This window comes from Propithecus coquereli, unplaced genomic scaffold (genome assembly GCF_000956105.1).
Source record: "Propithecus coquereli isolate 6110/MARCELLA unplaced genomic scaffold, Pcoq_1.0 Scaffold164, whole genome shotgun sequence".
NCBI lineage: Eukaryota > Metazoa > Chordata > Mammalia > Primates > Indriidae > Propithecus > Propithecus coquereli.
Genome location: NW_012140969.1, coordinates 2,493,254 through 2,507,308, shown reverse-complemented (window position 1 = coordinate 2,507,308; position 14,055 = coordinate 2,493,254). Strand labels below are relative to the sequence as shown.

Here is a 14,055-nt window from a genome sequence, read left to right as displayed (position 1 = left end):
TTTTTAGTAGAGATGGGATCTTACTCTCGCTCAGGCTGGTCTCGAACTCCTGACCTCAAGAGATCCTCCCACCTCAACCTCCCAGAGTGCTGGGATTATAGGCATGAGCCACCATGTCTGGGCCCAGTTCTTTAAATATGCTGTGGAACACTGGAACACAGCCTGGAACACTCTCCCTGGCTAACTCCAAATTACCCTATGGATTCTAGTTTAGATAGAAATTTCTTCCTCCAGGAAGTCTTTCCTGCCTTCTTCCTCCAAGACAGAGAGGGAAGGGGACTGGGCAAGAGCCTCTTCTATGCCTCACAGCCCCAAACTTCCCTTTGCCCAGCATCCCTGGGAGTCACTTTCTGTCTGTCTGTCCCTTCCACTAGACGATGAGCTGCTTGAGGCAGATCCAGGTCTGGTTCCATCCTCCTGCCCAGTGCATAGCACATCCTGGGCCTCTGTGGATGTTTCAAGAAGGAGCAAGTGTGTTGGGCTGGCTCTGCTTTGGCGATGGGGCCCACAAGCTGTAGCCTAAGGCCCCGTGGCGTCACTTTCCTCCTAAGACCTTGGCGGATACCTTAGCCTGGCCTCCTGCCAGGATCCTCCCACCTCCCCAGGAGGGCAGAGGTCACTTGGAGTTGACCTCACCACATGGCTCCCCCAGTACTCCTGGAATTTGAGAGGGATCTCACTGTCCCCTGAATTTGGGGGGGACCTCACTAGCCATGGGGGTGGGAGAGAAAAGACCTGGAACCTTCCTTCCTTGGGCAGGAAAACAGAGCTGGAGCCCTCACTTAGTGGGTGAAGCAGGAGCCCTGGCACAGTGGTGAGGACACCAACCCATCTAACAGCCAAGGGGGTGGCAAGGAGGTAGGGAGAGACACACACCCAGGGACCCCCAAGCACTCACCTACTGAACTAATCCGGCTGCTGCTCACTGATGTTATCTTATTGAGCTGCCCCCCCACCCCCGAACTGGGGGTCACATGGTCATCAGATCCACTTACACAGACAATGGGACCACAGACCTGGAATGCAAAGAAGCATTCCCTCCCATCCCTAGGAGGCAGCAGAGCCCCTTCAAGCCCATGTGAGTCTGATGTCCAAGGTACTGATCAACTCCTGAGATGACTGCCACCCACTTGGGAGCTACTTAGCTAAAAATTAATGCCCAGTGCACAACTGAGAAAGCAAGGTACAGGCAGGTGGAAACTTGCCCAAGGACACTTCTAGTCAGGGGCAGGTGGTTTGCCAGCCCATGTGTAGCAGCCTCAATGCCCAGATCATCCCATGTCAGCCCCCAGGAACCCCTCACCTGCTTCTCCTCCCGGGCCTTCTTCCAGTCCTCGATAAGGATCCTCTTCAGGCGAAACCCCTCGCGGGTAACCTCTGCCATCTGCTGCAGAGACTCCCTCTCCTTACGGCCCTTCTCTCTGGGGTGGGGGTGGACACACAGGTACCACCAATGGGCATTTAGGCCACCAGGTCTGCCTTTTCCAAAAAGGGCTCAACCCACCTGCTGACCCCGCCCCCACCCGCCGCCCCTGCCAACCATGGTGGGAAAAGCAAGAGAGCAAACTCCCCTCCCGAGCCCAGGCTCTCTCAACTCTTCATCCCTGTCCTTGGAAGGAGGGACAGAGGCCAGGGTTTGCCCACTCTTGGGGTCAGGCAAGGGACTAAAGAGTGCTGGGAGGTAGAGCTAGAAGTTAGCTCCCAAGAGAAAGTGGAGAAAGTTGAGAGAAAGAACAAAAATCAGACTCCCAGACAAACAGATAATCTGGCTGGTAAGTGTGTTGTGCTTAATCCATCCTCTACTGAAAAGATCTGACATCAGGAGAGTTTACATCCATATTGGGACTTTGAAAAACTAATCCAGCCCTCTCAATTGGAGTTGAGAACAGCTGTTATTATTGTTATTTTTGGAGACAGAGTCTAGCTTTGTTGCCTGGGCTAGTGTGCAGTGGTGTCATCACAGCTCACCACAACCTCAAACTCCTGGGCTCAAGCGATCCTCCTGCCTCAGCCTCCTGAGTAGCTACAGATGCACACCACCACATCTGGCTAATTTTTACAATTTTGTAGAAATGGGGTCTCACTGTTGCCCAGACTGGTCTCCAACTCCTGGCCTCACAGCTATTCCTTTGGATGCCACAATCCCCACCACTCCCTACTGCCTTGTACTCAGCCTGCTTGTGTTATTTACATTACCTGCCTGTGGGCGTTTACGTTTTGAGGCCCTGCAGCAGAGCATGACAATTAAAAGTTTGGAGTCAGAAGTTAGGCTGACCTTGGTTTGAGTCCTGGCTCTGCCATCTCCTAGCTGTGTGTCCCTGGGGAAGTCATTTTCCTTTCTAAACTTCAGTCTCCTTATTTATTGACTAGGGAAACAGTTACTTTTGGACTAGAGAGAAAGCCAGTGATTAGGGTTCAAAAGGCACCTGGCAGAGAGTAAGCACTCAGTAGTCAAAAACAGAACAGAGAACGGGCCTGATTGTCTGGGTGGGACCAGGCAAGGTCCTGGGGTGGGGTGATGAGAGGGGTATTGTTGCCCACGTACTTGCAGGTGTTCTCACAGACAATGCCGCTGTTGTACTCGTCTGTCCCATCGCAGCAGTCTGAGGCAGAAGCAGGGGCTGAGATCAGACCTGGCAGGGCCTTCTCCTGCCCTCCACTCACTGCCTCATTCCCCCACCCCAGTGTGTCCTCACTCACCACAAATTCCATCGTTGACCCTGCTGGAGGGGACATACAGGGGCTTGTAGCCAGTGTTGGTGCAGTGGAAGCTGCCATTAGAACAGGCAGCTGTGCCTGTAAGAAACAAGGGAGGGGAGGTTTGCGGAGTCCACTCAGGGCCAGAAATGTCCCATCCATCCATAGACAGAGCCCCGGAAACCACATGCATGCAGAGAGCAAAAGAAAGGCAGGAACAACCAAGGGAGGCAAAGCTGCATGCTCCAGGCCTGAAACAACTCTTCCAGTGTTCCCTCCCGCCTTTCCTCACTGAGACTGAGGCCCTTTAAAACAGGGCCTTGCCTTCACTTTTTTTTTTGACAGGGTCTCGCTCTGTCACCCAAGCTGGAGTGCAGTGGCTTCAATGAATGAATGGAGAACAAACTCACCTGGCTCATCTGAGCCATCCTTGCAGTCACAGTAGTCATCGTTGACCTGATCAAAGGGGATGGTGGCCGAACCGTCCAGGCAAGTGAAAGGCTTGGACTCATCGTAGAAGTGATGGTCTGCAGGGAAGAGGCGGGGAAAACGCTCAGCCCAAGGCAGGAAGGGGTCTTCATCAGATACCACCTGTGTCCCCCCAGCCCCACCGGATAAGCACTGCCGGGAAACTGAGGCAAAGGACTGTGAATGCCTATCCCAGGGCCAAAGGTTGGTCCCTCCCACACCCTACCCCCAAGTGCATCCTGGCGGCAAGACGAATCAGGACTCACTGGTGAGGGAGACACCCCGGGGCCTCTTGACCTCCACAGCCCAGCAAAGGGGTAGCAGCAGCAGAAGCGGCAGCAGCAACATCTCTTACTGGAGGCTCTGAGACCGGAAACAGGTTCTGTGGGAGGAAGCAGGCTGCGGGGAGATGCGCTGTGTCCCCACGCTGCAGTAAGAAAAGGGTGCTCGGTCAGTAGGAGAGGGCTACTTCCAGCCAATTGGATTCCTCCACGGCTTCTGGGCGGTCAGGGCTCACTTTGCTTCCGAAAGGTCTCCCTAATCCTGGCCAGTGGAGGAGAGTCTCACTTTGCTCAAATCAATGGTGGGGACCTCAAAACCTCCGCTCCCTGTGCCCAATTGTGGCCCAGTTCCCGCCAATGAGGCCAAAGGGGTTAAACCTCTCCACCCCAACACACACGCGAACCCTCCGACTGCCCCCTATAGGAAATTGGGGTGCCCTCCCACTTGCTAGTTCGGCACCTACACGAGGCCGGGGCAAAGGTCACTATTCGGCGCGTCCCGCTTGCCCAGTAGCCACGGTTCCTGCTGTAGAAAGAAAGCGGAAAAGCCCGGTAACGTCACTTCCGGCATTGCATCGCGTACGGGAACAGCGGCTCAGGGCCGCCATGTTGGGAGAGGCAAACGCGGGGGCGGTGCCGGAATCCAGACGGCCATCTTGGACAGGACTGTGAAGCCTTAGAGAAGATAGTTCTGAAGGCTCACTCTTAATGGCGGCGCAGCGTACCTCCATCTTGGGAGTGGCGGCTTCTGCAACCGGAAAAGAAAGTTCCTGAAAAATACCAGAGAAACTCCTGCGGGGGAAGGGAAGGAAGGGCGGAGGAAAATGGGATGAGCATGTGATGTCCAAAGTACCCTCCCCTACCGCCCTGTTGCGTGTCTCTGCCCCGCCCCCTGATGGGACCGCCCCCGCGCGCAGCGTCAGCCAATGAAAGTGGTGCAATGGAACGCGGGTGGTCTCCATGGAAACACTGGAGGGAGGAGGGGAAGAGGTTACCTAGCAACTGGGAGATGCTGAGAGGCCCCGCCAGGCGGTCGGAAAGTGCATTCCCAGAGCCCAGGGAACCCGAGCTGACAGATCCTGGACTGGGGCGACTGACTCCTAGTTGCCCCTCTAACCCCTTGAGGCCCTCGGCCCCAACCCAATCATGACGTCTCCCCTGTGCTGGGCGGCCGCCACGAACGCCCTTCCTGCTCAGGACCAGGTTACGACGCCATCTTCCAAGGTCAAAAACAGGAAGGCTTCGCCCAAGTACGACCACCCTCGAAGCAAGGGCACGGTTCAGGCCTGGTCCCCACCCCATTTCAAGGACGCACCCCTCCGCCGCGGTGTGGGGAAGTCCACTGTGCACTTGCAGGTGGCTGAGTTACAAAGAAAGATACAACTGTTAGGTAAGATGGCTCCAGAGAGCACAGAGGGTCAGGGGTCAACTGTGTCCACGCAGTCTTGTGGCCAGACATAGTGTGACAAAGGCGTTTCACCAGTATGATCGTGGCTTTCCTCATCTCATTTTTAAAACTTCTCCTGAGCTCAGCACCGAGTGGACTATATTTCATATTTTAATGTAATTTCAGCTCTCTGTTATGTATGTAGTGGTAAAGACCATAGATTTCAGATTCAGATTTTCTGGGTTGAAATCCTGGCTCTGCACAATAATTGTTTGACCTTGGGGAACTAAGAGTAACCTAATTGCTCTCAGTTTTTCCATATGTTAAATGGGTATAGTAGGCCGGATGTGGTGGCTCACGCCTGTAATCCTAGCACTCTGGGAGGCCGAGGCGGGCGGATTGTTTGAGCTCAGGAGTTCGAGACCAGCCTGAGCAAGGTCCGTCACCTGGAAGATGGGTTTTATCCTAGGAGGAGTGAGCACCGACTTTGTATTAAGAATTAGAAGTTTAAGGCCGGGCGTGGTGGCTAAGGTAGCGCATGCCTGTAGTCCCAGCTACTTGGGAGACTGAGGCAGTAGGATCGCTTGAGCCCAGGAGTTTGAGGTTGCTGTGAGCTAGGCTAACACCATGGCACTCACTCTAGCCAGGGCAACAGAGTGAGACTCTGTCTCAAAAAAAAAAAAAAAAAAAATGGGTATAGTAAACATACATTATAGGTACTTGAAATATGTAATGTGCTTAGAACAACAGTGCCTGGTACACAGTAAAGTACTATAAAGTGAAAACCAGTGGTTCTCAATGGAAGAGGGTAATTTTGCTCCCCAGGGACTGTTTGGCAATGTCTGAAGACATTTTTCTTTGTCACACTGTTTAGGGTGGGTGTCTGCTACTGGCATCTAGTGGGTAGAGGTCAGGATGCCGCTCAACATCCTACAAGGCACAGGACAGCTCCCCACAGCAAATATTAATAATTATCCAGCCCAGATGTCAGTGGTGTCGAGGTTGAGGAATCCTTGGGTGTAAGCCATTAATGTTATTATCATTTTTGTTATTCTTAAGAGGCAATCTTGCATAGTCGTTGAAGGTGTAGGCGCAGGAGTGAGACTGAATGTGACTTTGAACAATTTAACCAGTCTGAGCCTCAGTCTCCTCAACTGTGAAATGGGTATGATATGCATACAGATATGTGCCTATTGGCATATGGCATATGATACCTGGAAACCTCTTAGTCCAGCATTCAACACATAATACAAACTCAAAGTGAAGTACAGTCGATCCTTGAACAACACGGGTTTGACCTGTGCAGGTCCTCTTATATGCAGATTTTTTTCAATAAATAGAGTTGGCCTTCTGTATCCACGGGTTCCGCATCTATTAATACAACCAAACTAGGATCAAAAATACAGTATTCTCACCATGCAAACCCGAGTGTGTGGAGGGCCAACTTTTCATATCCACGGGTTCTGCAGGGACTTGAGTGTGTGTAGATTTTGTCATAATCAGGGGTCCCAGAATCAATCCCCTAAGTATACCGAGTGACGACTGCATTGCTATAATGTTAAGTTGACGATTGCAAAAAGGTCTTGCCTCTGGAACATTGAAACCACCCAGTGACACTGAACTGTGTCTGCCCACCTCACCTGCCCCCTAGAGGGTGACCAGAAGGCCTTTTATGAGAGCTCCCAGTGGAACATCAAGAAGAACCAGGAGACTATTAATCAGCTCCGCGAGGAGACTAAGGCACTGGAACTACAGCTGATGGACCTGCTCAAGGTGAGGGTGCAGAGGCAGGTGAAGGGATTCCAGGGGACAGGGAGGCAGCCTGGCCTCAGGTGGAGGTGGCCTAGGTGAGGAGTGACTGGAATCCTCTCTTTGCAGGGAGATGAGAAAGTGGTCCAGACAGTGATTCAGGAATGGAAGTCAGAGAAGCCATACCTGAAGAACAGGACAGGCCAGGTTTGCTCCACTCTTACCCCACCGCCCATCGCCCTTCACTTCCGGCCTAGGTCCCCTCCCCTCTACTTCCTGTCTCTAGTCCCACCCTCTCCAATCCTTCCTCCATGCAAGCCACCTTCCATGTGCTCACTCAATTCAATCTTTATTATGCACTGTGCTCGCACCTGTCATGGTATTAGGTGCAGTGAAAAAAACAGACCAAGTCTCCACCCCTAAAAAGCTCACATCTGCCGAGCATGGTGGCTCACACCTATAATCCTGGCCCTTGGGGAGGCCAACACAGGACAATCACTTGAAGCTGGGAGTCTGAGAGCAGCCTGGGCAACACAGCGAGACCTCATCTGTACACAAAATTTTAAAAATTAGTCAAGTGTGGTGGTGTGTGCCTTCTTGGGAGGCTGAGGTGGGAGGATTGCTTGAGTGCAGGAGTTCGAGGCTACAGTGAACTATGATTGCGCCACTGCATGCCACTCCACTGAACTCACTGACAGAATGAGATCCTGTCTCGGAAAAAAAAAGCGTTATATGCCAGTGGGGAAAGCAGGTAAACAAACAAACAAACAAACAAAACAAAAAACACGAATGCAAGACCAGCCTGAGCAAGAGTGAGAAACCCTGTCTCAACTAAAAATAGAAAAAAATAGCTGGAGGACTAAAAATATGAAAAATTAGCCAGGTGTGGTGGCACGTGGCTGTAGTCTCAGCTACTCAGGAGGCTGAGGCAGGAGGATCGCTTGAGCCCAAGAGTTTGAGGTTGCTGTGAGCTAGGCTGATGCCACGGTACTTTAGCCCAGGAAACAGAGCAAGAATCTGCCTCAAAAAAAGAAAAAAGAAACACAGTCATTTCTAGTAGTAACTGGAGAAATGAATAAAACAAAACAGTGTGACTTGCTAGAGAAGGGTGGGGACGGGGTGGGCACTTTAGATTTGGGGGTGGGGTTAGCAAAGAGCTCTCTTTCTCTTCTGGAAATGACATTTAAGCTGAGAATGGGACAGGCAGGAAAAGATTTGGGGAAGAGCATGCTCTAGGCGCAGAGAACAGCAAGGGCAAATGCCTTGGAGTAGAAACAAGCTTAAAATGTTGGCGATACAGAGAAGCCAGGGTGGCAGGAGAGTGAGTGAAGGGGGCTCTGTAGCAGATGTCAGCCAGTGCTGAGCCACGCAACAGGCACTATGGGCCATGATGAAGACCATGAACTTCATAGCAAGAATCAGAGACGTGGCAAATGGACTTTGAGGAGGCAAGAGGGCAGGCAAGGTATAGGTCATCCAGGTGAAATACAGGGCCAGGCGTGGTGGCTCACACCTGCAGTCCCACCACTTTGGGAGGCCAAGACAGAAGGATCACTTGAGTCCAGGAATTCGTGAGCTATGATAGCACCACTGCACTCCAGCCTGAGTGACAGAGTGAGACCCTGTCTCTTAAAAAAAAAGAAAAAAAAAAGATGGTGTTGGCTGCACTAGGATAAAAGCAATGGAAATGGAAGGAAAGAGAGATCTCCAGGGGAACCTTTGATATCGAACAGCATTTGTTAACAAATCGGTTGTAGATGGGAGAGAAAGAAAAAAAGTTGAAGATGGCGTCAAGGTTTTGGGCTCGAGTACTCGGAAGGAAGGAGTCACCATGATCTGAGATGGGGGAGATGTAAGAGGGCAGGTTTGGGGGACCATCGTGTGCTTGATTTTGGAAGTGATGGTTTTGAGGCGCCTGTGGAAACATCTGGAAGGCAGTGTATATTTGGAGTTCAAAGGGAAGGCTAGATTAGCATTTCTTCAGTATACAGATGGCTTTTAAAACCCTGAGACTGCTTAAGGTCACCAGGACAGAGAGGAGAGCCTCAGGCGCTCTCTCCAAAGCAAAGACAAAGGAAATGGAGAAGGGGTGGCCCGGGAGGCCGGTGGAAAACTGGAGAGTGGGGTCCCGGAAGTCACAATATGGGAGAAGGAAGGAGGAAGGACTGGCGGGGGTTCAGGCCCCGCCCCTGCTCTCGCTCCCCTCCCCGCAGCAGGCCCTGGAGCTGCTGGACCACCGGCTCAGCGAGAAGGTGAAGCAGCTCAACGCGCTGCGGCACCAGGTGGCGTTGCGGCAGAGCCGGCTGGAGGAGCTCCAGCTCCAGCACCGCCTTCGCCACCTGGAGATGGCAGAGGCGCGCGACAGCAACACGGAGGTAGCCAAGGTAGGGCCGGTGAGGCCTGCGAGGCAGGGTCCCGGGGGAGCCATTGAGGGCGGAGGGGACTCAGCCCAGCTGTGCGGCCCTCTAGACCGTGCGCAACCTGGAGAACCGCCTGGAAAAGGCCCGGATGAAGGCGGAGGAGGCGGAACACATAACCAGCGTGTACCTGCAGCTCAAGGCCTATCTACAGGTGCGGACCAGGACGCCTAGGGAGGGGGAGGCAAGTAGGGAGGGCAGGCCTGGCCAGGGACAGCAGTCACAGGCCTGCCCCACCCCACGCCCCAGGAGGAGAGCCTTAACTTGGAGAACCGGCTGGACTCCATGGAGGCTGAGGTGGTGAGGACCAAACACGAGCTGGAGGAACTGCACGCGGTGAACCAAGAGGCTCTCAACGCCCGGGACTTTGCCAAGGTGCTGCCCAGCTGCCGCGGTCCCCACCCCCTCCCGCCTTCCTCCCAGCACCCTGCAGCGAGGCGAGCCTCGGTAGGTGCCAGCCCGTCCCCCTGGTCCCCTGGTCCCCTCCAGAACCAGCTGCAGCATCTGGAGGAGACTGTGCTACAAGAGCGCAGGAAGCGCGAGCGCTATGTGACTGACTGCAAGAAGCGCGCGGAGGAGAAGAAACTGGAGAATGAGCGCATGGAGCGCAAGGTGGGCGCACCCAGGGGTGCAGGGCTGTGAGCCCAGCCAACCCATGACCTGGCTCTGCCTGATCTAGACCTTTCCCAACTCTTTGGGGTTCTCCTGACCCCGCCCCCTCCCTGACTCCACCCCCACTCGATGCAAGGACTCCTCCCACATCCCTGACCCCGCCCTCCCCTCCTTCCCACCTGATTGCCCCATTTTGGCTCTGACATGGCATCCAGCTCTACCCTTACTCATTGACCATCCTTCCCCACCTGACTAGGCCCCCAGTCCTAAATCTGACCCTGCCTCTAGCCCAGCTGTTACCTAAGACTCCACGGCCTCTCTTGACTCCGCCCCCCGCCCAGCCTTTACCAAGGCCCTGTCCCGCCCGCCTTCCTGACCCCTGCCCCGGTTCCCTTCCTTGGCCCCAAGACTTTGCCCTTCCTTCCCCCCACCCCATCCAAGCCCCGTCCCCTCCCAGGCCCCCGTCTGGATTCCCGCCCCCAGCCTCTGCGCTAAGCCCTGTCTGTGAGCTGACCCTGGCCCCGACCTCGACCCGCAGACCCAGCGCGAGCACCTGCTGCTGCAGTCCGACGACGCGCCCCAGGACACACTGCGCCCCAAGGAGGAGGAGCTGCGGCGGCGCTGGAGCATGTACCAGATGGAGGTGATCTTCGGCAAGGTCAAGGACGCCACCGGCACGGCCGAGACGCATGTGAGTGCTGCCTGCAGCCCTCTCTGCCCCCCAGACGCGCCCCAGCCGTGGCCAGGCGGGCGAAACCAACGCACCCCGCCTCCCCTCTCTGCCGGGTCCGTTCTTCAGCACACAAACCTGCTCTCTTCCGAAGAGACATCCTTTCCCTCTCCAGCTACTGCCCAGTTTTTCTGCTGCCCTTTATAGCAAAACCCGCACAAGCTGTCAACACTCGCAGTCATTCCTACACTCGCGGTCATTCCCTCGCCTTCTGTTCTGTCTTACACCGCGCTGACTTCTTTGGCGTGTCAGCTCTAGGAGAACTGGGAGTTTTCTCTATCTTGTTCTTTGTCTCTAGTGCCTGCGAAACAGCCTGGGACACAGTAGATGGCCCAGTGTCACATTCAGATCTGGGCAAACAGGGTCCCTAACTTTGCAGCGTCTTCCTTGAAATATTCTAAGACTGCTGTGTCGCCCTCTGGCGCCTGGTTCCCGTCGGCGAACACTGGACCCTAGCCCAGTTTCTCCCCTTGGGGTGCCCTCCAGCTCCCTGCTAGGCCCACCCCCAGGAATCTAGAACTCTGATCTATGAGGTCATTTGGGGGCACCCAGGCTCAGCCGCTTTCCAGAAGTGGGCCTGGCAAGCAGATCGCTCCAGGGATGGGCGGTATTCCCTTGCGGGGTTGGGCGAGATTTGCCGACAGAAGTTGCTGGCACGTTGATTTTGGAAAGAAATTGTGCTCCCCGCCGCGGCTGCCCCCGCATGCTGATTTTGGCTGATTCTAATTCCTTATATAGACAAGAAAGGGCCCCGTAAAAAATGATATATTGGGGCTGCACACCCTTGAAGCAGCCCTGAGTCTAACCCACAGAGTCCCCAGACATCGCTGTGCTGAAGCCACCAGCTTAGGCCACCTGTTCTGTGCTGGGGGGAAGAGGAGGTGGAGCGCAGCTGTGCCTCCCCAAGGCCCTGGCTCTGACTGGGGCTGGGTGGCCTGCAGACGGTGGTGCGGCGGTTCCTGGCCCAGGGCGAAACCTTCGAGCAGTTGGAGACTCTCAAGAGGGAGAATGAGCAGGCGCTGGGGAAGCTGAAGCAAGAGAAGCAGCGGCTACAGCGGGAACTTGAAGACCTGAAGTACTCCGGGGAGGCCATGCTGGTGAGGTGAGGCCCCGGTGCCCCAGGGAGGACATGGAGGGTGCGGGATCCGCTGCGCTACAGCCAAGCCCAGGCAGATGACTTCCTCGCTCCCTGCAGCCAGCAGAAGCTACAAACCGAGATCGAGGGGCGTCTCAAGGCGGAGGAGAAGCGGCAAGCTGAGGCCCAGGGTCAGCTGGAGCGCACCTTGCGGACGATGCAAACTGTCAAGGAGAGCCTGGAACACCTGGCGAGCAAGCTGAACCACATCACCGTGGTAGGCCCCGGCCCCCACGAAGCCCCACCAGACCCTCGCAGGACTTACCAGGCCCTACCAGGCCCAGCCACACAGCAGGGGTTCCTGCCACACTGGCCAGCCCCAGGGAGCCCATGCCATCCTCTGTCCTGGATATTAGAGGTCCCGCCTATTGGAGAGGCCCCACCTATAGGAGATGCCCCGCCTACAGGGAAGCCCCGCCCCACTGCTCAAGAGTCCTCGCCCCGCATTCCTGGAGAAGGCGTTTTCACTCACCAAGAGTCCCAAGACTTAAGATACTCTGTCCAGCCTCAAGTTCTGCCCCCATGGGAAGTCCCACCCTGTCCCCATCCAAAACCTCAGAGACCCTGCCCCAATCCTGGAGCGGCCTGGGCGAGGAGGAGCCCCATCCTACCAGCAGCCCAGACATATTTCTGCAGAAGACCATCCCCACAATGGCCTCCCTCGAGTTATGCACCAAAAGAGGTCCCCTACCCTTTTCCTATATCGGTAGGGTTCAGAGGCCCCGCCCTCACAGGCGTGGCCTTGACTTCAGAGTCCCCGCCCCCAGAGGCTAGCACCACCCCTGTGGATGGTCGTTACCTCAGAGGCTCCGCCCATGCGAAAAAGCCCCGCCCTTGGGTGGGGCCTGTCATCGAGGCCCCGCCCCTCTGGGCTGACCCGCCTCCGCCCCTGGTCGCAGGAGAACAGCCGTTTCGCGGGAAAGGAGTTGGATCCCAAGGCAGGTGACTATCTGCAGAACCTGCTGGGCGTGGTGGAGGAAAAGCTGCTGAAACTGCAAGGGCAGCTCGAGAGCCAGAATGTGCCGGAGATGCTGCGCCACATCGCAGACCGCGAGGTGCTCCTGCAGCCAGAGGCCAGGGCTCCCGAGGCCAGGGAGTGGGGCTGAGGGTGCCGGGCTGGGTGGGAAAGCCAGCGAGCTGGGGGCAGCAACCCTCGGGAGGCCAGGGTGGAGGCTGATGAGCCAGGAAGGGGCCTTAGGGACAACGCGTGAGGTTTGAGGGGGAGCCTAAGACACAAGGGAGAGAAGCCAGAAGAGCTGCATGTAGGACCCAGGAGGCCGGAGGTCGTGGCTAGGGGTCAAGGGTTGGCCTCAAGAGGCCTAGGGACAGGGCCCAGAGACCAGGCGTGGGCCTGAGTGACAAGGGGGTGGAGCTGAGAAGGAGGGATAGGAGTGGGCAGTGGTCTCTCTCTGGAATCAGGGCGTGTCTCGGAATGGGGTGCGGAGGAGAGAGAACGGGATCTCTGTGGCCCCTGCCCCGCCCACACTCATCTCTCCTGTCCCCACCTAGTTCTACACCACCTTAGAGGGAAAGCTGCCCCAGTACAACACCCGCATCACCCTGCCTCTTGTCAGTTCCAAGGACAAGTTCTTTGGTCAGTATGGGCGGGGGCACCAGGAAGGGGGAGAAAGAGGGGGGTTGGAGCCCCACCCCCAGGAGCAGGGGGTGGTCTGATGCCCGGCCCAGGGCAAGGTAGGAGTGGGCGGGTAAAGGCTGAGAAGGGAAATCTGAGCTGGGGCCCTGTGTCCCGCACCCCCCTCCTCTGGCCTCGGTGCCTCCAGCAGATGAAGAGGAGACTGAGGACGAGGACGAGGTGGTGAACCGCGCAGCGCTCAAGATCCGTTCCCAGAAATTAATCGAAAGCCGCAACAAGAAGCGCAGTCGCTCCCGGAGGTCCTAGGCTCACTCTCGCGCTCACCTGGCGCCTGGGGGCCCCTTCGGAGCCCCCATTCCCTCTGGGCCCAGCGCTGGCCCACGGGGCCCCTCAAGGGCTGAACGGGCCTGTACCCCGTACCCGCAGCATAGCAGACCAGCGGCGCCGGAGGAGAGGCGGGGTCAGGCCGGACGTTCCCACAGTAAATCTCCCAGCCGGTCCGCGCCGGCCTCGGAATCGCGCAATAAAGGTCACCCACTAGCCCCCTGGGTATTCGCCTCTTCTTGACCCCGCACCGCCCAAGAGAGGGCTGTCCCTCAAAACCCAAGGCCATAGCCTCGGGCCCCTCCAACCTGGGACATGAGGACTCGCATCGACTGGTGACACAGTTCCCCCTTCCTTTCCCTCCAGGGAAATGGGAGATAGGCCCACGCTCGGGGCAGGCTAGCCCTTCCCACCCGAGGACACAGGACTCTCCACCGGGGATGCAGACCGCCCCCACTTAGCTATACACACCGGCTCCCTCGCTTACGGGGATAGAGAAAGACCGATTCCCTGGGGACAGACTGATATGCACCTATCGGGCGATCCGGGAGCTCTCGCGGCTGGGCCTGGGCGCTGGGGTCCGGCGGGTGGCATCAGAGAGCCGTGGGTCCCGCCCCGCCCCGCCCCGCCCCGCCGGCCCCAGCGCCCGGCCACTGTCCGC

General features: G+C 56.4%; 2 protein-coding genes across 3 annotated transcripts in view; one reads left to right on the top strand and one right to left on the bottom strand.

Moving 5' to 3' along the window:
- The window catches only part of PRKCSH (protein kinase C substrate 80K-H), a 13,135-nt gene extending 9,071 nt beyond the window's left edge, over positions 1–4,064 (bottom strand). Inside the window, exons 1-6 of the mRNA XM_012641244.1 lie at positions 3,911–4,064; positions 3,432–3,592; positions 3,108–3,224; positions 2,701–2,796; positions 2,546–2,603; positions 1,304–1,421 (exon numbers count right to left, since the gene is read on the bottom strand). Of these exons, the coding sequence (XP_012496698.1) occupies positions 1,304–1,421; positions 2,546–2,603; positions 2,701–2,796; positions 3,108–3,224; positions 3,432–3,513 (471 nt within the window). The 5' untranslated portion in view covers positions 3,514–3,592; positions 3,911–4,064. The remainder of the gene's footprint in view (positions 1–1,303; positions 1,422–2,545; positions 2,604–2,700; positions 2,797–3,107; positions 3,225–3,431; positions 3,593–3,910) is intronic.
- Positions 4,065–4,592: 528 nt separating this feature from the next.
- CCDC151 (coiled-coil domain containing 151) lies at positions 4,593–13,608 on the top strand. Of its 2 annotated transcripts, XM_012641308.1 has the most exons (13): positions 4,593–4,836; positions 6,485–6,606; positions 6,712–6,789; positions 8,799–8,966; positions 9,052–9,153; positions 9,249–9,374; positions 9,489–9,611; positions 10,150–10,302; positions 11,283–11,443; positions 11,537–11,693; positions 12,376–12,531; positions 12,986–13,070; positions 13,261–13,608. In XM_012641308.1, exons 1-13 carry the CDS (start codon positions 4,593–4,595, stop codon positions 13,374–13,376), a joined length of 1,791 nt encoding a protein of 596 aa, XP_012496762.1. In that variant the 3' UTR covers positions 13,377–13,608. The 2 variants fall into 2 exon arrangements, with proteins under 2 accessions (XP_012496762.1, XP_012496763.1); XM_012641309.1 differs by lacking the exons at positions 6,712–6,789; positions 9,052–9,153 and having other exon boundaries at positions 13,261–13,376.
- The last annotated feature ends 447 nt before the right edge of the window (positions 13,609–14,055 follow it).